Genomic DNA, 22,249 nt, shown 5'->3' on the forward strand with positions numbered 1-22,249 from the left:
AGCATAGACAAAGTATATCAAGCAATGCTAACTGAAGAAATTAACTGTATATACGTCTATTGTAAGATAAAAATCTTTTAATGCTTTCTAGAGTACGTTACTATGGCCTAAGAAATGCATGAATTATGTGCAAATCAAAAAGTACCTACCCAGCAACATTGAAAAGGTATTTTAGAACACATGAAAGACACACCAAGTAGGTAAAAGAAGCACTGAAGTAGGAATTATATTTACTAATGTGTCACATAAGCACAACAACAAAAGAAAAAGGAAAAAAAAGGAAAAAAAATACACTAATTGTCCAGTAAATCCAGATTTCACATCACTCATGGCAGTCGTTTTCCCACTACAATGTGCTGAATGCAACAAAGAGCTAGAGGTTAGTTCTGCATGGAAGAAACCACAGTAACCCTGAGGAGGATCCTTCAGAGAAAATATCTTGTTGGCAATGCTATAGTATGAGGGCTGCTCCAAAATTAATGCCTCCCATTTTATCATTTTGGCCCACAACATCAGAGGCAGGTGGTGGTGGTATGGCAGTAGAGGTCGAACCTTACCACCAATATCCTGTTTCATGTTGTGGCTATGTGATAGATGGCAGCAGAGGGGCAGTCTGACAAAATGCCATCTGGTATGGAAGCGCAGGTGAAGTAAAGGTGCAAACTGAATTCCTTCATGAAGAAAAAAGTGGCACTCATTGACATTCACTGATGCTTGCTGAACGTTTATGGAGACCAACCAGCGGATGTGAGCACAGTGAGTGGTGCATTTCAGCAGTGGTGACAGCAGGTCACCTCTTCTGGGGCAGATTTTGATGAGCACAGCACACAGGCTCTCTTGCTCATCACTGGTGAAACTGCATGGCTAATGGTGCTGATCATGTTGAAAAATAGCATTTTGTAGCTAAGAATGTGCTCTATCAAACAGTGTTATAGTACTCTTTTATCTGTTGTAGTTTCCATGGAAATAAATTGAATGCATTAGTTTTGGAACAACCTACGTACAATGAGCTGCAATAGGCAGACATATACAAATACTGCAAAGCATACAGTATCTTTGAGGTAGGTGGTTTCAGTTTGGCCTGAAGTAAGAATACTGTAACCCTCCATTTTCTTACTAAAATTAGCTTACAACAGCATAAAAATTGAACATAGGCTTCAATAAAATGAATCAGACAGTGGTGATCTCAAGGCATTTGCTTAATTACAAAATCATTACATTCTGTCTCTGCTGCGCACCTCAAAGCACCAATAATTCACCAACAATGCCTTAAGCACAACTGTCTGCTCAGTGCTGAAAATACTGCTTGTAAACATTATGAAAAAGAATGCCTGCACACAAGATCACAATCTGGTGGGTTGTGAGCTCCTTATGGGAGCTCAGCTTTATGAGGATGAAATACAGAGAAAACTGAATATCCATTTGTACGTATGTAGGTATACTCTTAATCAAGAGCAGGAGATGATGTTAGGAGGTTTCTCTGAGGACTCAGACATTTATTTAGGTCTTGACTACCCTAGCATTCCTCACAGAATATGAAAATTGTGCTTAGCCACTTGAGTGGAAAGCTCAGCAACTTCTTCAGCTACCTAGCTAAATCAGCAAGAACTCCCTGTCCATGTCGTGGTGTTACCTCTCATCCAGAGTTGAAAATGGCATTGCAACTAAGCAGTGATACATGGTGTCCCAAGCCTTATGTCCAGCAGAGAGGCACACCTGGCTTAAATAAGCTCACTGAGAAAAGCTTACATCAGAGTTAAGTGATGATCAGGAAGGTCCTGTACCAACTACACCTTTGCTCAGTTCCAAGGAGACCATGAGTATCTCTTCAGGATTTTAATTTTCATTTTTTACTAAATGAGAGAGTCAAGCAAAGGCCAACAGCACAGTTAGATGAACAAGCACACGGTGTCTGCAAGGGAGCCATTTGTTATTGTTTTAATCAATTTGGTTTCAAATGAGCGTTCCCTTGGAATGCCTTCAGAGAAGCAAAGGGGCAGCAAACAGGGATTTAGCGACAAAGCAATCTGCTGGCTGTCACTTGGATATTCATGAGCTGCAAAACTCTTCCGCCTTTACATTTTATTTCATTTGTAATAAGAATTCATACATAATTGAAAGTCATGTGATAAATTATTCAGCTAAGTGCACAGTTTCCAAGGAATCCTAGCATGAGCCTGGATTAATGGCATTATGCAAGTCGGGCACAGAAGCTGGCTGACACCACACAACTACCACCCACAGGAGCAGCCTGGGGAGCCCAGCACATCCCAGTGTGTGCTTTCCACCAAGGGCACCTGTAAGCACCTGCTGAATATTGATAAGTCAGAAGTCCCTGTCACCTACCGCATACTTCAGCTGCTTGCCTAATGCAGGGCTATGAGTAAGTGAAACTTAACCCACAGCTCCAATTCACACAGCTGATCAGGAGATTCGCTATCTGTACATACAGCACTGTCCTCTGTAAACCTCTGTTACTAAAAGGGATTGTGTTTAATCACAATTACCTGTTGTAATTAACTGATGAACTACTCAAGGGTGCAAGGATAAAAGCAACTACAGGGCATTATTACTGTGTCATCCAGAAACAGAAGCAAGCACCACAAAAATCGAGATACAATTCAGCAAAAATCACATGCTAGTCAAGAACCTGAAAGAAAAAAAGAAATTCTATATCCTGCATTTTGAAGTTGATTTGTAAATTTTACTAAGAATTTTTTTTTCTGAATGTTCAAGTAAATTCACACTCTGTTTATAAAAACTCACGTAAACTCTTTCTTAGAAGCAACACTGAAACGCTTTCCTTGTTCCTCGTGCTAAGGACTGTATCTGAGCAAATCAACAACATGGTAGGATTTTATCCAACAGTTCCAACCTGATAACTTCTGAGCTGCTAAATAAACCTCACTTGTAACATTGCCAATAAAACTGGTGCTGCATTCACACATACAAGTGACTTGAGTTTCCTAGTAAATAAGATCAAATATGCTTCAAAGCATTTACATATTATATGCTGATGAATAACTGAACACGGAAAACAAAGATCAAGTAAACAGGCAAGATGGAGATGAATCCATATTACATAGTTTACCCCACAAGTAATGCCTCCTTTATTAAATTATTATTATTTATTTCCATGGAAACTACAATAGATACGAGGAGGACAGTGGCACTATTTGATAGAGCAAATTCTCAGTTACAAAACACTATTTTTCAATGTAGTCAACAGCATTAACCATGCATTTCTGACAGTGATGAACAAGTACCTGCATGACACGCAAAGCCAAATCTGCATGGCCATCCAGGAACATGTCTTTGTTGCCACTGGCAAGACACATCACGCATCACCTTGGTGTGCTCACATTCACTGGTTGGTCTCCACAAATATTCAGCAAGTGTCAATGAATGTCCACATTGTTTTCCATATGGAGGAATTCAGTTCCACACCTTTGCTTCATCTGCACTTCCATGTCAGATGCTATTTTGTCAGACTGCCCCTCTGCTGCCATCTGTCACATGGCAACAACTTGTAACGGAGTACTGGTGGGAAGGTTCAACTCCTAATGCCATATAACCAAACATTCGCCTTTAACATTGTGGGCCAACATAATAACATAGGAGGCATTACTTTCTGAGCAGCCCTCATATATAATTGTTCCACCCACTTTTCCATTTTTTTCCAATTGTCCAGACTTTTTTAACATCCTATACAAAGGAAAGAATTGTCCAACTACCAGTCACTACTCCACTCGTAGACTTACTGTGCAGTTTCAACCAAACTCAGAAGAACAGCAATTTCAAGGATGGCATTACGTAATTATTTCAGCAGGAAGTGCAAGAACCTTCAACCCTTGGATGTCAGAATTTCCCCATTGTTTGAGCTGCCAAAAGGCACTGTACATAATGCAATCACCTCAGCTGTGCAAGTCCTCAGAGACAACCACATCTTAACTAACTGTTAATTAGGTCATACATAAGGAAAATACAAACACTAGAGGAATACTAAAGGGAAGGAAGAGTTGGAGATCTGTTTAGAGAAAGAAAATGGAGGACATTCCAGGAAAACTGATGTAGTTGTAATGCATGCGGTGAAAGAGTAGGGCTTCTTGTTGTAGAACAAAGGGACAGAAGATGCAAGATGGTAGGAAACCAGGAAACCTTTTTGCATGCAGACAGCTTTAATCCAAACCATACAACCAGCTTTCATTATATTGAGCTCCAGACAAGGGTTGTGCATCTACAGTGCAGTTAATCTTCCAAAATAGTAGCAGGATCTTTAAAACATCAATAAATGACATAGCAAGTAGGGCCCAGGCCTATCACCAACTCCCTGCTTAAATACAGGCAAACTGTTTAACCTCTCTGTTTCCAGCCCATCTGCAACCTGAGTGAAAACAGTTCACAGCTCTGAAAAGTACTCTGAGGTCCCAGAATGGGAAAAAGTGACAAATATATGCCAAGAATCATTCTTAATAGACCATTTTCCACAGCAGGTTTACATGGGTCTTGAAAAGTAACTGAATAGCACTGTTTGTCCCTTGCTTCTTAAAACAAACAAACAAAAAAAGATGTACATGCAACTTTATTCCTTGTGCAATCTCTATAAGAGAAAAAGAAGAAGAAAAAAAACCATATACAGAAGTAATTTTTACCCTTCTGAAAGCTACCATTTTTTCTTCTTACAAGAGTCAAAACCAGAGCCTCTAAACAATAAGAACTCCACAAATAGGTAACCAGTGATTTGCATGCCCATCTACAATGCATAAATTCAGCTCAAACCCTGGAAAAAGATTAAAAAAACAAAGCAAATATTTGCAGGAGGATGCAATTCTTGTCTGGACTTCAATTACATGTAAATCAGTTTGCAATTTGAAATAAACATTTATCAAAACTCATTTTAGAAGGCAGTAGAACAGAAAGTTAGTGTCAACATTAAGCAATTCAATCACTCTTCAAATGAATGTATACAAACTTGGTCAAAATCAAAAGGTTTGCAAATATCTAATGGTGAAAATATCAGTTAATACAGAAAACAAGCCATTCAGTTTGAACAGGAACTAAGAAGCTTTCTTTCCCATAAATATCTCTGGTGTTTACCTGACTCTATGGTAATAAATAAATAAATAAATAAAAATTCTAACCATAGCTTCTTCCCAAACACAAGAAAATCTGTGTATCTCTCAGGTGCAAGTTGTCTAGTACTGGAGGAACTCTTTCATAAAGAAGTCTACCCCTGATTATGTCCTCTGTCCTTATGAAGGTATTATTTTATTCTCTTGCCTGCTTTTTAGTTTCATAGGTCAAAGGAATTTCTGTCTTGAAGATGTGTAACCCTCTATCATAGCTAGTGAGAATCATTGAATAGGATCAAAAGCTCTTGTAGGAGATGGAGAGCAGATGACCTAACTGACTACACAAGCACAGAGGACAAAAGTCACATTCACTAGTCAAATATCTAAACACAAGAACACATGCTTTTCTTTCTGTGAGATTATTACAAAACTCGAGTAAGTTACTTGCTCTGTATCTACACAGAGCAGTTATGACAAGAGCTAAGTGTGATCCTTAAAGCCAATGGCTAGTCTGAAATAACTCCATGGGCCACCAGCTCAATACAGAACACTAATCATTGGTTTGGTTTCCTCCTTCAACTAGGATAATATACCTTGGGAAAGGAGAAAAAACAAGTTGTACAGGCAGAGAAGCTATTGCTAAGTAAATTAAAAGCAATCCTATGACAGCAATTAGAAACGATTTACTGTCTAAAGGAAAATGGGTCTCATCAATTCAAAAAAATGTGTTGTATGACTAGAAATTTTACCTAGCTTAGACATTCAGGTGTTTAGCTACGTATGTAACTGACAGCTGTTTACAGCACTACATAATTTTCCAGTTTAACGAGGGCATTGAAAAATTAAAATGAAAAAGCTTTTCAGAATCATTGAATAAAAAAGAAAGCACACTGCACCATAAACGTGAAAGCCTATAAAAGATTGCAAATCACAAACAATACAAATTAGGAAGTTAAGGCAAGAGGGAAGGAGTGAGTCATACAAGGAAACACTTAAGGGCAATGTGTAGTATGAGATCTACACACACCACCATAGCGGTAGTATTTCATATCTATGTTATCTATATAGTACACAACTCAAGCTGTATTAAACCAGAGCTCAATAAGTCAGCAGCATGTATGTAAAACATTCTTCCCAGTATATTCTGGACCATCTCTGAAAGAATAAAAACAGAATCCTAATTCTATTCAGGTCACTTGGGACTTAAGTACTTATCTCAATTCCCCTTTTTCCACCAAAGTGCTTTCAGATCTCTAAGATTATTGTTTTCTTTACAAGTAAGAAACAGAATTTGAATCAAACTCTGAAATGTATTACTCTGAAAGAATAAGATACATGATGGGAAAAAAAAACCCACAATTTTTCATTTGAAAACATATGTATTTCCCAAAGGAAAAATCTAACAAGCAGTATATTTTATCACCTTAAGAAATGGATAGAGTTAATGAGAAGAGTATCTATGAAAAGAAAGAAAAGTTAGAGTGTAGACACTTTTCCCTTTATTTTGTTACGCTGCTCGAGCTTTCACATTCACCGAGGCCTCTATTTTTGTCATCTATTAACACAGGAATGATAGAAAGTTGGGGGAATCTGCTCTTCAACTTTCACCTGTGGCTCAGAGGAACAGAAAATAACTGCGATACACAAGTACCCCCTAGTGATAAAATGATGAACTGCATTATAACATCAGCACTTCAGCTGCTTAAATACTGCTGAAGTCACAAAAACAGACTAACAAACATCAATATAAAAAAAAATATGTCTTTTGATAATCAAAGCCTGTCCTGAGGATGGCTGACGACTGGCAGCCTCAAACACGGGTATGAAATTCTGAGGCAGTAAACGTTTGTCTAAAATGCCATCATTAAAAATTAAAGTTTTCAAAGATCTAAAGGAAAAAAAAAAAAGGATAATAACTACCTAAAGGCAAAATACATGTTCCTTGGGTTTTGAGGTTTGGCAGTTTGTTCTATAGCAAAGAAAGAAAAAAGAAAGAAACTGAAGACTCAAAGCTCAATATCCTGTTAATATTATGAGTTCAGTCACATCTGAATTAAACTCTGAATGGTCATACAAGTTGAGAGAGTTCTTGCCATCCTATCTGCACAGTAAATGTTGCTAACAATTGCTTATTCTTAAATAGTTTCTACTAATGTTTTCAAAGCTTTCATTAAAAGAAAATAAAAAAAAAAAGGAAACAAAAAAATTTAATCAAACCACAGATAGAGCCAAGAGAGATCTAAAACCCAGAAAAATTGAAGAGCTTAGTGGCCTCCCACCCTGATCCAAGTAGTTGAGAATCTGTAAACTGATGTTGAAGGACAACAAGTGAAAGAAACGTGTCCTTGATACATATCTATTAAAGCAGTAGTGCCAAGAATGTCTTGTCATTATCAACAATACTGAAACATAACGTAAATTAAAAAAAAAAGTTATTTTGATCATGCAAGTGCTCATTGATATGAGCATCTGAAAAGCCCAACAGACCCCCAGATCTAAAGGAAGAATGTATTTCTGGCTGTGAACTGCTCTCACTTTGAACAAAAAGCTTCACGAATTTACTGGATTAGATCAGAGATCACATTCTCATTTCATTTCTTGTAAGTGTCAAACCAGTATACAAACACATTTCTATACAGTGAAGTCGAGTGCAGTCCAGGCACCCACCTTCCTGAAAATGTTCACCTGTCTTTAATGGCTTCAGAATCCTAAGGGGATTATCGATCAAACTGATGAGACCTGCCTACATTCAGGCAAATGCAAAAATCAAGATTTCTTTTAATTGCCAGCAAAAATTCCTATCAGTAAGGCATACAGAAAATGGAATGCTGTTACTGGAATTTCTATAACAATTCCTTCTGAAGTTTCATTTATACAATTCAATTATTAAGGAAAAAAGAATCAGTACTGTAGCACTTCTTTTTTGACACCTTAGTAACAATGTCAGTCCTTACAGTGACATAAAATAATTCTTGAAAACATCCAGTTAGGTGTTACCAACTATTTACTGAAAGCAAATAAGAAATCATCAGAAATAAAGAGGGAAGTCTATTAAAATGCATTCAGAAATTCTGACATTTTCATGCTCGTGTTTAAAATGTCAGTGCTCTAATGAGTGTTGAGTGAACCATTACAGAACCAGACACTGCAGTAGCTGGACTTAGTAGAATAAGGATTCTCATTCTCCATAATTTTAGAAACAAAAGCATCACACTGATGAAGAGGGGTGAGCAGGGAACGAAAGGCACACATCCAGCATTTTAGTAAGCATTTTGAATAGGAGGCCTTGCATTTAATAAGTAAATCCTGTGCTACAAAGATAAACCCCGCACTTGCATTATACACCAATTATATAACACATATTTATACAGTTACTCAATTATGGCTTATGAATTGCAACACTTGAAGCCTTTAACGGAAAAAAATTGCTACAAAGAAGAAGGGAAATGTGTGAAAACTGGCATACATCCCTGCACTGCTTCTTGTCAGGACAATGAAGAAATCTACCTCAGTTCTGGATAAATACCAGGGTCCCTCGCAATGTGAATTCCACATTAGCAACTTGTCCACGGTATGACATCGGGAGTAAGCTATTTTTCTGTTTAAATTAGTTGTTGCACAGCTTTAGAAGTAAACATCACTGTGAAGAGGAGGGTCAAAGATTTTCTACCCACCTCTGCTCTGTCTTACATAATAAATAGCCAAGGAGTTAGATACAAGCACAGTGATGCAGCCGTATCCCATGAACTTTTTTTAAACAGAGGCTCAGCTGCAATGCTGAGTCAGCATAAAGTCTGTCCTTATCTTCTGTCCTTACTAAAACTGAACAGTAAAGGCTGCAACATAACATCAAACTCAAGACGAGAAACAAATCAATACAAGTAAAACATCTACAATGTAAGAATTATGGTCTGAACCATTTTTATTTAAAGTATGTGAAGAGTTTACTCACAATTCATCTCCTTGTTTTGCTTTCTTGTCAGAAACCAGATACACACTTCCAAAGCTTCCATTGCCAAGCTTCCTCTGAATAGTGTATCTTCCTGCAATAGGAGCATCTAAGCGAGCACAATTAGATTTGGAAATGCCAACATGCTTAGCGGTTTCTTGAAACTTCAGCATTGCTCTGTGTAACAGAAGCTACCCTAATTTCTCTAGAACAGAGTTTTCAAATCCTTTTAATCTTCTAACGACGTTCAGGGAAAATACTTGAAACAGAAAGAAAAGGATTTGTTAATGTAATATTCTAGAGTATTCTAATGTAACATTAACTAGAAGGCTGTTTATTTTACTCTTTCATTTGTTCTTCAACTTCCACCAACTTCCTCCCATCTGAGTGACTGACTGCAACTATCTTCTGAAAAACAGAGCTCCCTGGCCAACCACAGACCTACAAGCTTTTTAATAACGTTCACTTCTTCCAAAAGTTCTTTACTCTTCTGCTACAGTGACTATTTCCTGATTGACTTTTCCAAGAGCTTAGCTTCCATTCACAGTTCTTGTCTAACCAAGGTCCTAGCTCTGCAAATGTGCAGAGTACAGAAGCAAACTTCTACTGCTCTTTAGCTTTCAATGACTGAAAATGCTTTTGGAATGGCTTTTTTTTCTTTTCCTTCCTCATTCCAAATTATAACGAGCAGGTGCTTTTCTGTACATGATAGAACAATGTTGATACTCTTACTTTGCCTTTTGATTTTATTACTTCTTCAAAGAACCCTCAAGTGCAACAGAGAAAGATGCCCTAACGTTCTTTCATCAGTGCAGCTATTACTGCGTGTGGAAATGCTGTTTGTTTTGGAGAACAATCACAGAGTCACAGAACTGTAGGGGCTGGAAAGAACCTCCAGAGATCATGGAGTCCCTGCCACAGCAGCTCCCTAGCCCAGGTTGCACAGGTAGGCGTCCAGGCGGGTCTTGAAAGTCTCCAGAGAAGGAGACTCCACCACCTCTCTGTGCAGCTGTGCCACTGCTCCGTCACTGCACTGCAAAAAGAAAAGAAAAAGCGCTTAATTTGAAAAACTGCATAACTTCTGGGGCCAAGGGATTGCTTTCCTACCGATGCAGAGCCTAACTGAAGATTATGAGGCTGTAACCATTTTCTTTTAACAGCAATCACATATGCACCAGCCTACTTCAATACCCACCTGCAGAGCTGCTGGCACACCGCAACAACGGAGCGCGACTCTCTAGTGTCACCACATCCCAAAACACAGCCAAGCCGCGTTCCCTACCAGCCACCTTAACAACGACACAAACCCCGTCCCCTCTTTTCTCTTAAAGCCGCTCCTCCTTATCCTGTCAGCCCTTGAGCCCGCGCGGCGCCGTTGTCAAGGCGACGCAACAAGGCGCATGTGTGAGGAGCCGGGCCGCAGGAACGCTTCCGCTTCCGCTTCCGCCGCCGCTTCCGCCGCCGCTTCCGCCGCCGCCACTATGGGCGTCCCGGGGCTGACGGGCTTCATTGGGGAGCGCGGGGCGTTCTTCTCGGAGCTGCGGGTGCGGGACACCAAGCTGGTGATCGACGGCAGCAGCCTCTGCTACCACCTCTTCTTCTCCTCCGCCGCCGATTTCCGCCGCGGCGGCGATTACGGCCCTTTCGCGGACGCCGCGGGCGACTTCTTCGCCGTCCTGCGGGCCTGCGGCGTGGCCGCCTTCGTGGTGCTGGACGGCGGGCGCGAGGCGGCCGACAGGAAGCTGGGCACGCTGCGGGAGCGCGCCGCAGAGCGCCTGCGCAGGGCCCACGGGCTGTCCCGCGGGGACGGCGGCTGCGTGCTGCCGCTGCTGGCCCGGCACGTCTTCGTGCAGGCGCTGCGCAGGGCGGCCGTGCCCTTCGTGCAGTGCTGGGCCGAGGCGGACCGCGAGGTCGCGGCGTTGGCCAACCGCTGGGGCTGCCCCGTGCTGTCCCTCGACAGCGACTTCTACATCTTTGAGCTGGCGGGCGGCTACTGCCCGCTGAGCGCCTTTGGCTGGCAGGATGCCCGCGGCGAGCGGCTGGGCCGCTGCATCCCCGCGCGGCGCTTCGAGGCCGACAGCTTCTGCAGGCACTTTGGGTGCCTGAAGAGGAGCTTGCTGCCGCTTTTCGCCGTCCTGAGCGGCAACGACTACGTGGACGTGGCGGTGTTTGAGGAGCTCTTAGGCAAGGTGCGGCTGCCTGGGAAGCATGGCCGCATGCGGGGGCTGCTCGGCTGGCTGGCGGGATTCACCACGCCCGAGGAGGCGGTGGACGCCGTGCTGAAGCATGTGGGGAGGCGGCGGAGGGACGAGGTGAGGGAGCTGCTGCTCCACACCCTGCAGGACTACGCACCGTCCGACGTCAACCTCGAGGAGTTCTTCCAGGAGGGCCGCTACCGCTGCGAGGAGGCCGAGGCCTCGGGCCTGCCACCATGGCTGCTGGGAGCCTTTGCCAAAGGCGAGCTGGCCCCACTCATCAGAAACATCCTGACACTGAGGAGCACCTTCCTCCACGTCCAGGTGGAGGACATGCGGCGGCCCAGTGCACACAGTGCTGCACTGCCCATCCGACGTGTTCTCTATGCCCTGCTGCTGCGCACACCTCCCGGTGCTGACTCGGCTGTGTGCGAGTTCAACCGAGTCCAAAAGTCAATTAAAAAAACATTTGTTCAAGCAGCAAGCCTCCCCATGCCATTTTGCAATGATGGTTTTTCTTTGGACAAGTTAGTGGAGGTGAGTGGTTGCCGTAGCAGGTGGTGGTGGTTAGTGGTGTGGCATGTGTAGGAGATGCTGTGTTTGCCAGCAGGGCGCTAAAGGTGAGGCCTGAACCTAGAGACTTCTGTGAGTGAATCCTCAGTACAGAGCTACACATGTTTCCACTTCTGATGGCTGAGGAGCTATGTGCATTTCATTACCACCCCCCCCCCCCCAATCCAAGTGCACCAAGCCAAATTATACAAAAAGCTGGCAGCATGTATATATAACATTGCCTAAATCATCCCACATACATAAGCCCTTCTTCCATCTTTTCTGTTCTGTTAAACCAGTATTTGCTTTTGTCGTTTTAGGAAAGGACTCACAGTTCTGTGGCATTTAGAAAGGTGCAGTTCAACACTACGAAATTTAACTTCCACTTGAACAAGTTATGGATATTTCAGAGCAAAGGCAAACGCTTCTTTACTAAAAATCACCATTGTTATTTCATCTCTAAACCTTGCAGCTTTCCAACAACTCCTTCTACCATGAGTACGCATCCTGCTAAACATGCTTCCCTGCTCCTTGCCAAGCAGAAACAGCACCTGCAAAATGCAACTTGTAATTGAAGGAAGTCAGTACTAGGTTAGTTCTAGTCAGCATTAGCAATGTGGTGTATTTAAATTTTCATGGTTAAGACATCTAATAGTTGAGGCTCTCCCTTGGAATGGGAACACCCAGGGTTCAAACGTTTATGCAACTTTTGGAAATACAATCAGTACCTATCCATACAGCATGTTTAAGTCATGTGCTTTGTCCTCACTGGCATCAGATCCACAGCAGCACATCTGTGTGTAGTCATCCCCAGCTGGTAGCTGTTCCATGTAAGAACCTTGTCTGTCCCTTCTGTGGTACAGGTTCCTTGTTACTTGGAATGGGTAGCGTGCAAACATCTGTGAAGTCATGGTTTTGGATTGTCAGAAGCATTAATGACACCTCAGTGGGGTCTTGTATACTCTACTGAATTTGAGTTTTGGTTATCATAACAACTCATATATATCTTCATGTATATATATATAATTAGCAATTCACCAAATTTCAAGAAGACACGTTCCTCTGTATTCAGACCACTTTTGCCAAAACTGGCTTCAGTTTACCTTCTACTTGTGGGATTGCTGCCTAGTGATAAGCAAAACCATCCCAATCCAGATTGACAAAGCACTCATGTTGCAATTGAGCAGCTTGCTCCAGTTGTGCTGTGAGCTCTGCGTGTAGACAATTTGTAGCAGTTTTAAAAGTGAAATAGCAGAGCAAAGAAGGAATGGGCTATAAGTTCACATGTTGCAAATGAGAAAGATAAACCGTACACTGAAGGTTTCACTATTCTATACCAAGAGCAAGCATTGCTATTACAACTTACAGAAAAGGGCCACTTTTAAAAGACATGAAATTACACAGACATACGTGCCATACCAAGGTAACTTTAATGTCTACTAACTTTTAAAGTCAACTTTTGCACAGGAGTGTAACATAAGTCACCTGATTTGTAGGAGACTCTGAAACCTACTAAAATCCAACTGACCCCAGGCAATCGTGAAAACTGACTGCTATCCTTCTCCCTACCATTTAGCTTGCAGTTTTTAAAGATTAGGTAGTATTTCAAAAATACTTCAGAGTATCTGTGACACTTTTTGTTGTAATTAAAACCAGGAAGTATTAGCTGGTTTTAACAATCTTATTTGCATTTTGGGAATGGCTCACAGCAAATGAAGTCTGTTTTTTTCCTTCAAAATCTTTTGCTTACATTCAGGTGCCCATGTCATGCCGTCAGCTGCTCCTGCTGGAGACTTTAGGAGTGAAAATGAGTTTGCTAGAATCTGTCCCCGCCCACTTACAGCTCCCTGTTGCTGTAACGTGTTGTTGGACGCGTTGTTCGGAACCAAAAGTGAGCTTGCATCACTTGAAGGCTTTACTACTAATGATTGTATCTGGAGAACTGCACAGGATAACAAATGATCCAGGTACGTCTCCAGAGAATACAATTTTGGATGCACAGCTACAGTGAAAAGGTTTCTCTGATTACTGTACAGTGCGGATATTTTTTGTCTGTTCATGGAAGAAAATTTATTTGTCCATCATTTTCTCTTCATAACCTAGAGCTCACAGTTCTCCACCCTGAAGACAACAGTATTGCTTATAATGAACTTCTAAAATGGAAGGAAGAGAAACTGCAAAGTAAAGACTTTGATTTAGATGCTGCACATGGCTTTTGCCAGTGGCAATGCTGCCTTGAGATGGGATTGTATCTCAACCAGCTACTCTGCAGGCCTCTCCCTGAGCCAGACTTAGCTAGGTAAGGAGATCTGCTTTCCACATAAGCTCCCGCTAAAGTGATTTCACATGTTGTTTTATTGTCTGGGCCATAAATTCCTTTGGTCAATTTTACTATGCTTTGGACTCCTTTTTTTAAAGGTGGGAATATGGAAAAATAACTAATTAAAGTATTTCTTGGGGGGGCCACTGTTGAATACTGTATGTAATTAAGATGTGGCTTGGGGTATTTGGCTTGTTTTCCCCACTAAGCTGCATGTTTCTGTACTTCTACTGAGGAATGATAGTGAATGAGAAGTCTCTCCTTTTGAGCAGGCTTTACTGTGGGACCCTCGTGCACAGACTGTATCAAGAGCTTAAGTCTACACCTTCAGTGGAAAATCTGTTCAGTTCCTCTCCAGAAATGACTGAGCTTTACCAAGTTCTATTCAATACAGTCACATCAACTGTATCTCCAGACTTCCTTCAGAAGAAAATAGAGGCCAAATCTGCGTCCTGCAAAAAGAAGAAAGCAAAGGCCTTCAGGTGTGCTGTATCTGAAACTCAGCATTTATGTGATGTTAATAAGTTTGCATCACTTAGCATGGATGACTGAGAGCATTATTCCTAAAATCATTTCTAATGCCATGGAGATAGAAGAAATGATATTTAAATTGAGACTGTATTGGAATTTGCTTGGCTGTTTTTGTACAAGTTCCTGATAGTTTTATATATTATTTTTACTTTTTTAACAACGTCTCACTCCAGGATGTAGTATTTTTATAACAAAAGCTCCTATAAAAGAGGTGCCACATACAACTTGTTCTGGTGTCTGGGTTTTGTGCATGGGGAGAGTGGGGGTTGGCTGGGTGGATGATTAATATGTGTCCATCTAATGGAAAACACGTGTCAAGAACTTCAGCATTTTAGAGTTTCTTTTTCTGAGCACTTAAAGCTTACTGTCCCTCCTTTTCCCCAGATGCTTCTACTTTGGAAACATCCCTTTTTCAAGCTTTTGTCTGAGAAGTGGTAATCTCTGCTGCTACGTGATTACAGTCTCACAAATCAAATTAAAGTTGAAATTGACAATTTAAAAAATACCGCCTTCGCAGCTGACAGAATATTTGTAGCTTAATGGAGAGGTAGCTGTCATCAGTGAAAACAAAGTATTTGCAGCGTTATAGGTACTGAAGTGCTCAAAAGCTTCAGCAGAAGCAACTGTTTTTTCCCCTTTCCAGTATGTTTAAATAATTAAATGCCTATCTCCCTACACACACAAAGCTGTCACAGGGTGGCAAATCACAGCACGTCTGCTAGTTCAGCGTAGCTGTATACAATCATCAGCCACCTCCTGCACATTTCTGTTGGTTCAGCACTCAAGTACTCTACATAAACTCAGGAAAATCATGATTTAATCGTTGTTTACCAGAATTCAGCTCGACTTCTGCTTATGTCAGCTGTCAGATTTAAACCAAGAGAGAGACTAATCTGCGAGGGAAACAATGAACTTATTTATTAGCCTCAATTCTAATTATGTTGTATTGTATTGTGTTATCTTGCATTCCAGTACCATATTTACCACTTTCCTCCTCAGATCATTGCTGCTGTTTTGTTTCTATGCCCATCTCACTACCCTTTCCCCTTCCCCCAGGGCATAGGTCCATGGGTCTCCCTGCCCTTTTAGTCATGGAACCAGGCTGAACCAGCCCGTAAACTGCTGACAACAGTAATAAAGACACCTACAAACAAACGCATTTCTCCTTGTAAAGGCAGGACACTGCACTGAAACAACACTTTTTTCCACAGCTTATGTCAGAGTTTTCTTAGTAGTCTTTCTGTCATCACACATTTTAAGAAATCTGTTTTTACTTAGAAGGTCATCTCTACCTGAGGAGCTTGCATCTGCCCATTTAAATAGTATATCAGAACAGCACTCTGGTTCTGTTGTTGGAAAAACAGCACTTACTTTGCTTCTAGAGAAGGAAGAAGAGAATTAAGTCACAGATGATCTGCCCTCCTGGCTAACCTTGCAACTGACAACTAGTGTTACTTAAGCAACATGACCTCAAGTCGACAGATTACAAAGTGAAACAAGCTGCTTAGAATAACCAAGAAAGTATATGCATTTGCTGGGATCAGGAGTGCTTATACCAGCAACAAATCGGTGACGAGAAGTATTTCAAGCATGAGGAACCCACTGAAAATCATTAAGCTCCAAGAACTGAGTACAAAATTTCTGTGAAGGTCTTGTGCTAGCAACAGAATTAAGTGACAAAGGATGACACTGTAGTTACACTGTCTGTTAATGGATGTAGAAGCCAGTAATAATCAAGTCCTTGTCCACCTCAGTGACACAGATTAGCAGAGACTGCTGCCTCAGTGGCTTTACTGAAGTACTATGTAACTCTACAGGTAAATAAACTACTGAAAATAATCCAACAAGGCAAGTGAGCTATTTCACATCCATTTTTAAGTAACCCAATCAAGCAAAAATTGTTTTACAGAGCTCTAGTCAATAGCCATAGTGTTCCACACTGCAACACTACTGCTTAAGCATCAGGATTTTTAATGCTGTACATAACTGACATACTGAAATGGAAGAAACCTGATAGTTGGTTTGTCATCCAGTCAAAGTGTAACTACAGCAAGGGAGTCGTAGCTAAGGAAGAAAAACTAACAAGCTGACCCTTGCTGAAATTCAGAAATCCTAAATCTGGGGAAAATCCCACAACCAGACAACCTCCAACAGTAGAGTATTAAAGCATGCAGTACAAAGACCTACGAATACACCTGGAAAATGAAGCTTCACTGTCTTCAGGCTCATCACCATACACCATCTTAATGCTTTATGCGTGCAATTAACTCACTAGACCTCAAGAACTACAGGAATAGTTTGATACCATCAAAGTATCAAGACTCAGCTGTATATTACATTCAATGAGATACTGATACATTTACATCAAACTCAGAGGAAAAGTATTTTTGAGACACAGTCCAAAATAGCAGGTAACTGAGGTAGGTAGTATTCAGGATGTCAGTACAGAACTGCTACTTTCTCAATGAACAGCAGATGGCACTCACACTCAACCATACTGCGAGTTAGAACTGCTCAACATCTTTCTGACTGTTCACAGCCATCCATCTACGGAGGAATCTCCACCAGACGACTTTAATGGTTGGAAGGTGATGCATTTAAGTTCTTGATTTTAGAAAATGAGACTTAACTAAATTCTTATTCATGCAAATCATCTCTTGAATCGTTATCATCTCACGTGTTTCACATTCCCAGGCTTATCCTTCATCATGATTTTTATAATCATGGTCCCAGCTTAATTCTTTAAAAATATATATAATGTAGGCAAGCTCAATTTCACTTCGTTGTTGCTGTAAGAAGAGAGATCTTAACCACTCTACATTCCATGTTGGGAATACAGCAGAGATCAAATTCTTGAGCTGTGTTGAGAAGCACAACCTTGAATTAGTTAGTTCCAAAAGACCAGGATAAACTCAAGTGTTCTATTCTTTGGATAAAAATCCTGCTATGAACACAGGGCATTCATTAGCTTTGGGAGTGCTGACTTGGTAACCAAGAACTACTTGGCTGGAAATGCGTGCTCAATGCCAGATTCAGCTGCTCTTCCTTCAGGACAGGATGAAATGTATCTCGCTGGAAATACCAATCCTGCACACTGAAGATTCTAGGATCACTATTCAAAGTTTGTTTCAGTTTTCTTTGGGTCATTATACGTTTGTGGTCTTCTTTTGGGAGAAAAACAACCAGAAACAATGGAAGGATCTTGTTAAAATTGAAAATTCTTAATTCAGTGCTTTAATAAGAAGCAACTGAACTAGTTTGTTGCTGCCTATTTTCACACTACGTGAAATGCCTCTCAATTTTTGAGGACAGATCTTGCTGTTGATTGGTTTGCTATGAATAAAACCTCAAACATGCTGCTAGGCGATGCTGACCAAGAATGGAGCTAAAAATCAGTGATGGAATTCAGACAGTCAATGCAAGAGTTTCTCACAAATAATGAGTCTGAACTACTAGATAAATTACTTGTTTCTGTTCCACCTTCCACTGGAATACAGCAGAACTGCCTCAGGTATAATTTAGTATAATTCACTTAAAGTAAATTCACTTTTTAAAGAAAGTAGATTTAATAGTTCCTTTAGGGACTACAATTTTGTTTCTTGTCTAGACTGACAGGTAATTCAGAATATGAGATTTAAGCTGGGAAATGAGTACTTTGTAAAATTTATTTTAAGGCTGGCAAATAATAATTCATCTCTAAGTCAATACATTTACGCTTATCTGCGCTTCTCTATCCACTTGCATTTATAGGACTCCAAGAAAAAAAAATGCAGAGAATGAAGTAGACAAATCCCATGGAGAATATCAATAAGAAGTCTTACTAGATGACTGACATAGTTGCTGCACTTTCTCAGAGCCCAGGCTGGTGCAAGTGATACTACATCAGCACTCATCATCACAGTTTTTACTACATTTTTACTGAAATTTCAAGAAGTCTACATATTTCAGTAATTAAACTTTAAAGTGTTCTGGAATTGTACTGAAATAGTGAATGTTCTGGTAATACAGACCCACTTGTCCAAGACAGCAGTAGTCCAACAAGAGGAACACTGATAAATCTTTTAGACTTCTGAAAAGCAGAACTGCTGGAAGTGAGAAATTTGTGCTTAAAGAGATCATTTCTAAGAGGTTCCCTTGTTTGAGCCCTTATCAGCAAAGTGGTTCACCTAACATCCTGTAGAAAAGGTGAGTGCCATATACTAAAGACTTTCTCCTTACGCTATTAAGCCTCCTGCACATTGGTATTCCAGGTAATAAGTGCACATTCAGCAGCCTCATGGTCAGACAGAGTACTAGATGAACTCTGCGTGCACAGCAGACGGTGCTATATACAGTTCCTGCATAGCATGTGAACTCAGTTCCCGTCTACCACACTCCACTTCCTGACAAAGTCTGGGAATCTCTGAGAGGGTGTGTGTGGGGGAAGAGAATAACTAAAACAACATATCAGTCAGCAGGGAAATTTATACACCGCCTTCCAATCTGCCTTATTTTCCATGATCTTTCCAGATTTGGAAGATGGCACTGAGGGCAAGCCACAAAGAAACGTGCATGATATGTCCCACTGCTCACTTAGAATTTCTCATTAACCTTACTGACAGGATGACCATCGTGTGACAGCACACCTCTGAGCCAATACCAACACACAACACAATTTTCAGGCTGCAGTGCAAAAGATGTACACCCACAGGCTTTCAATCAAGACACAGCATTCTGCCTTCAACTCCATCTTGAGTTCTTGCACATCCTCTTTTCAAGATGCACTGGGTGACCGTCCCTTGCATTTCCTCAGGGCATAACCAGTCCAATTTTAACAGCACAAAGGTGACAACAGCTGCAAGACTGCTTTGAGGAGGACAACTGTTTGTTTCCTAAATCTCTGAATACCCAGACATTACCATATGTTAAATACTTCTTTTAACATAACAAGACACCAATCAACCATAACATGTTTTGATCCACAAGAAGTCATTCTGAAGATTAAAATTTTAAGTTACTCTAAAAGTAAGCTATTTGTTTTAACAATGGGGTAGGGAAAAAAAAAGAAGGGGGGGGAGGGGTGCAGAATGAAAAATAAACTTATTTGAAAGAAGGCTGGGATTTTTTGCCATTAGAGTGAGAATTGTCATGTTCACTTTCTAATTTGGTATACTACGTAATTGTAGTCAGATATTTCAATTCTTGTATTTGTCTTACTACTCAAGTAACATAGCATTTGCAAGCTAAGGTAAATGTGGAACCAAGCAGGTATCCAAAATGATCATAAGCCTGACAATCTGGTGTAAACACCAGCTCCTTTCGAAGCAAAGAGACACCGCACTTATAAGAAAAGCAAACATTTACTTCAAATTGCAGTATAGGCTTTTCAATCACAGAGAAAGAAAAGAAAAACAGTGATCCGACAGCGGTCACATCCTGTGCAAAAAAAAAAAACAAACAAAACAAACTCCGGATACAAAAAAACTGTAGCACAAGGTACTTGAGCCGCTTACACATTGCAGGATAAAGTAAATAAATACAGTAGCTAGAATATGGCACTCTTGTGACAGACTAAACCCAGTGGAATGCCTCTGAAATACTTTTTTAATCCTTGTATTAGTAGCAAAGTCCCACCACCGTAAAATAGTACGATGTTTTAAATAAAAACAAACTAAAATATTTATATCTAAGAGAAGAATTTTATACAATTATATCTCTAAGTGCAGAAAATGGGACTTGGGCTTAGATCTTTCTTTAAATTAACCCCCCTCACACACAAAATCCCATTCAATCTTGAAAGTAAATTGGTTTGAGGAAAAATGTTACCAAAGTTGCATAATTTCATTTGTTACTCCCACAGCTGGAAGTTAAATTCTAAACAGTCTTGAAACATCAATGTTCATCATTAGCCAGTGAAACAAAGGACTTGTCAAAAGCCCTCAGGACTTCTTAATCCTCCAAGTATTGTTTTGCTTTCTTCTACATCTTCAGACAGCAATCCCTAAGTTTGCAAACAAAAGAATGCAATATGCATCATACATCAAGAAAAGACGAAGTTGACGAAGAAGAACTTCCATGTTTCTGGATCTTTTCCTTGCTTCTTTCAAACTTCTTTATGATCTCAGTCACTACGCACACGGAGGAAGTCAGTCCCAGAAGAAACAGTAAATCTGGAAGAGACAATTGGCCTTTTTAAAACCTGCTATCTCAGGTTGAGGGCAGACTGACAGAGGAATATGACTTACAGGGCCTCCAAATTGCCTCCCTATTTCTGGATAATTAGAGCAGAAAAGAAGCGAGAACCATTTTGCAGAACCAATTAGTGTGCACAGCTCATGCATAAATCACAAGGACACGCACACTATTTCAAACTCTTAAAGCATTTCCTAACTCTGCTTTTATTAATACCTAGAAAAGCAAAGAACACTAAGCAACATAATTAGCTTTATACTGAAACGATATCCTCAGAAATGACACTACTATAAAAAGAATTATCTAAAAACAATCACAGAATGGTTTGGGTTGGAAGGGACCTTTAAGATCACCTAGCTTCAACCTGGCCATCACTTATCTTCAGGTCCAGAAAAACACAGCAGCAATAAGTGTAAGTCATGATGTGACCAAGAATGTATAAATGTTTTCTTAAAATCCTCATGCCATTTTATCCTGTGAAAAGGCAGCTAGCTAATTTATACTTGTTAATTAAGATTTCTAAATTAGGTATTTATTTAGAAAAAAATGCAACCATCAACCTAACATGACCAACTCCACCGCTAAACTATGTACCTAACTATCATGCCAACAACCATAACATAACGCTTTTACAAATTAATCCTTCATGTACAGTTTTCTTTTTTTTAAGGGAACATTTCTTACCCAAGATGCTCAGGCTTTCTGTTTGGAAAACTTTCTGAAGTGGAGGAAAGTAAATGACCAGTAATTGACCCATTATAGATCCGAGGACAGCATAGCAGAACATTCTGTTACTGCAAAGTCCAATCTCAAACACAGATTTAGTCTGTAAAACAAACAGCATATTATACTATACATGTAAATTTTCATTGTCTAGACAAGAAAATAATTCATAACTTTTTGTAATCTCAACATTTATAAAAATGTAAAAACATATTGCTGAACAGTTGACCTTGAAGATAATCCAAAACAAGTTCTTGGGAGGATAATTTAATGGTAAACTGAGTGCAAATCTTGCTCTCACAGTCAAGAACTTATTTATTGAGCTCGCTTCTCTATAAGTACCGTGCATTAGAAGGTGCTCACTGTACTAGAAGGATGTGTTTTTGCCAACTATGGCATCAGAGAACAGACTGCAAATCAGATTAAAGGTAGTAATGCATAATTTCTTCAACTAACAAAGTTTCAGACCTCGTCTTCCTTAAAACAAAAACTGAAACAGAAGGAATACTTAAAACAATTTTTCTTAGGCTTTCCTAGGGCTACACGTTTTGAAAGGCCTTCATCAAGTTTCAGTTTCTGAAGAAGTGTCATGCCCGTAAACCGTTGACAAGAAGTTACTCAACTGACAAGATTTTCAGGAAAGAAAAAGCCCAACTGAGTGAACACAGCAACATAAAGGACCATTGCACTTCAAGTTTTTAATCAAATGTTTCCTTGCCCCTAACAAACAGCTCTG

At 40.3% G+C, this 22,249-nt stretch overlaps 3 protein-coding genes across 3 annotated transcripts in view; 1 reads left to right on the forward strand and 2 right to left on the reverse strand.

Moving 5' to 3' along the window:
* Positions 1-9,194, reverse strand: part of NEK11 (NIMA related kinase 11) — an 85,911-nt gene extending 76,717 nt beyond the window's left edge. Inside the window, exon 1 of the mRNA XM_065753204.1 lies at positions 9,025-9,194. Coding sequence (XP_065609276.1) covers positions 9,025-9,194 — 170 coding nt within the window. The remainder of the gene's footprint in view (positions 1-9,024) is intronic.
* Positions 9,195-10,487: 1,293 nt separating this feature from the next.
* ASTE1 (asteroid homolog 1) lies at positions 10,488-14,815 on the forward strand. Its single transcript, XM_065753208.1, has 4 exons — positions 10,488-11,753; positions 13,525-13,735; positions 13,872-14,067; positions 14,361-14,815. The coding sequence occupies exons 1-4, from the start codon at positions 10,503-10,505 to the stop codon at positions 14,638-14,640; spliced, it is 1,938 nt and encodes a 645-aa protein (XP_065609280.1). The 5' UTR covers positions 10,488-10,502; the 3' UTR covers positions 14,641-14,815.
* Positions 14,816-19,939: 5,124 nt separating this feature from the next.
* Positions 19,940-22,249, reverse strand: part of ATP2C1 (ATPase secretory pathway Ca2+ transporting 1) — a 44,497-nt gene continuing 42,187 nt past the window's right edge. The window contains exons 27-28 of the mRNA XM_065753188.1: positions 21,475-21,616; positions 19,940-20,768 (exon numbers count right to left, since the gene is read on the reverse strand). Coding sequence (XP_065609260.1) covers positions 20,632-20,768; positions 21,475-21,616 — 279 coding nt within the window. The 3' untranslated portion in view covers positions 19,940-20,631. The remainder of the gene's footprint in view (positions 20,769-21,474; positions 21,617-22,249) is intronic.

Source organism: Cyrtonyx montezumae, unplaced genomic scaffold, assembly GCF_038088225.1.
Source record: "Cyrtonyx montezumae isolate F1298 unplaced genomic scaffold, pur_monq_1.0 scaffold_8, whole genome shotgun sequence".
Taxonomy (NCBI): domain Eukaryota; kingdom Metazoa; phylum Chordata; class Aves; order Galliformes; family Odontophoridae; genus Cyrtonyx; species Cyrtonyx montezumae.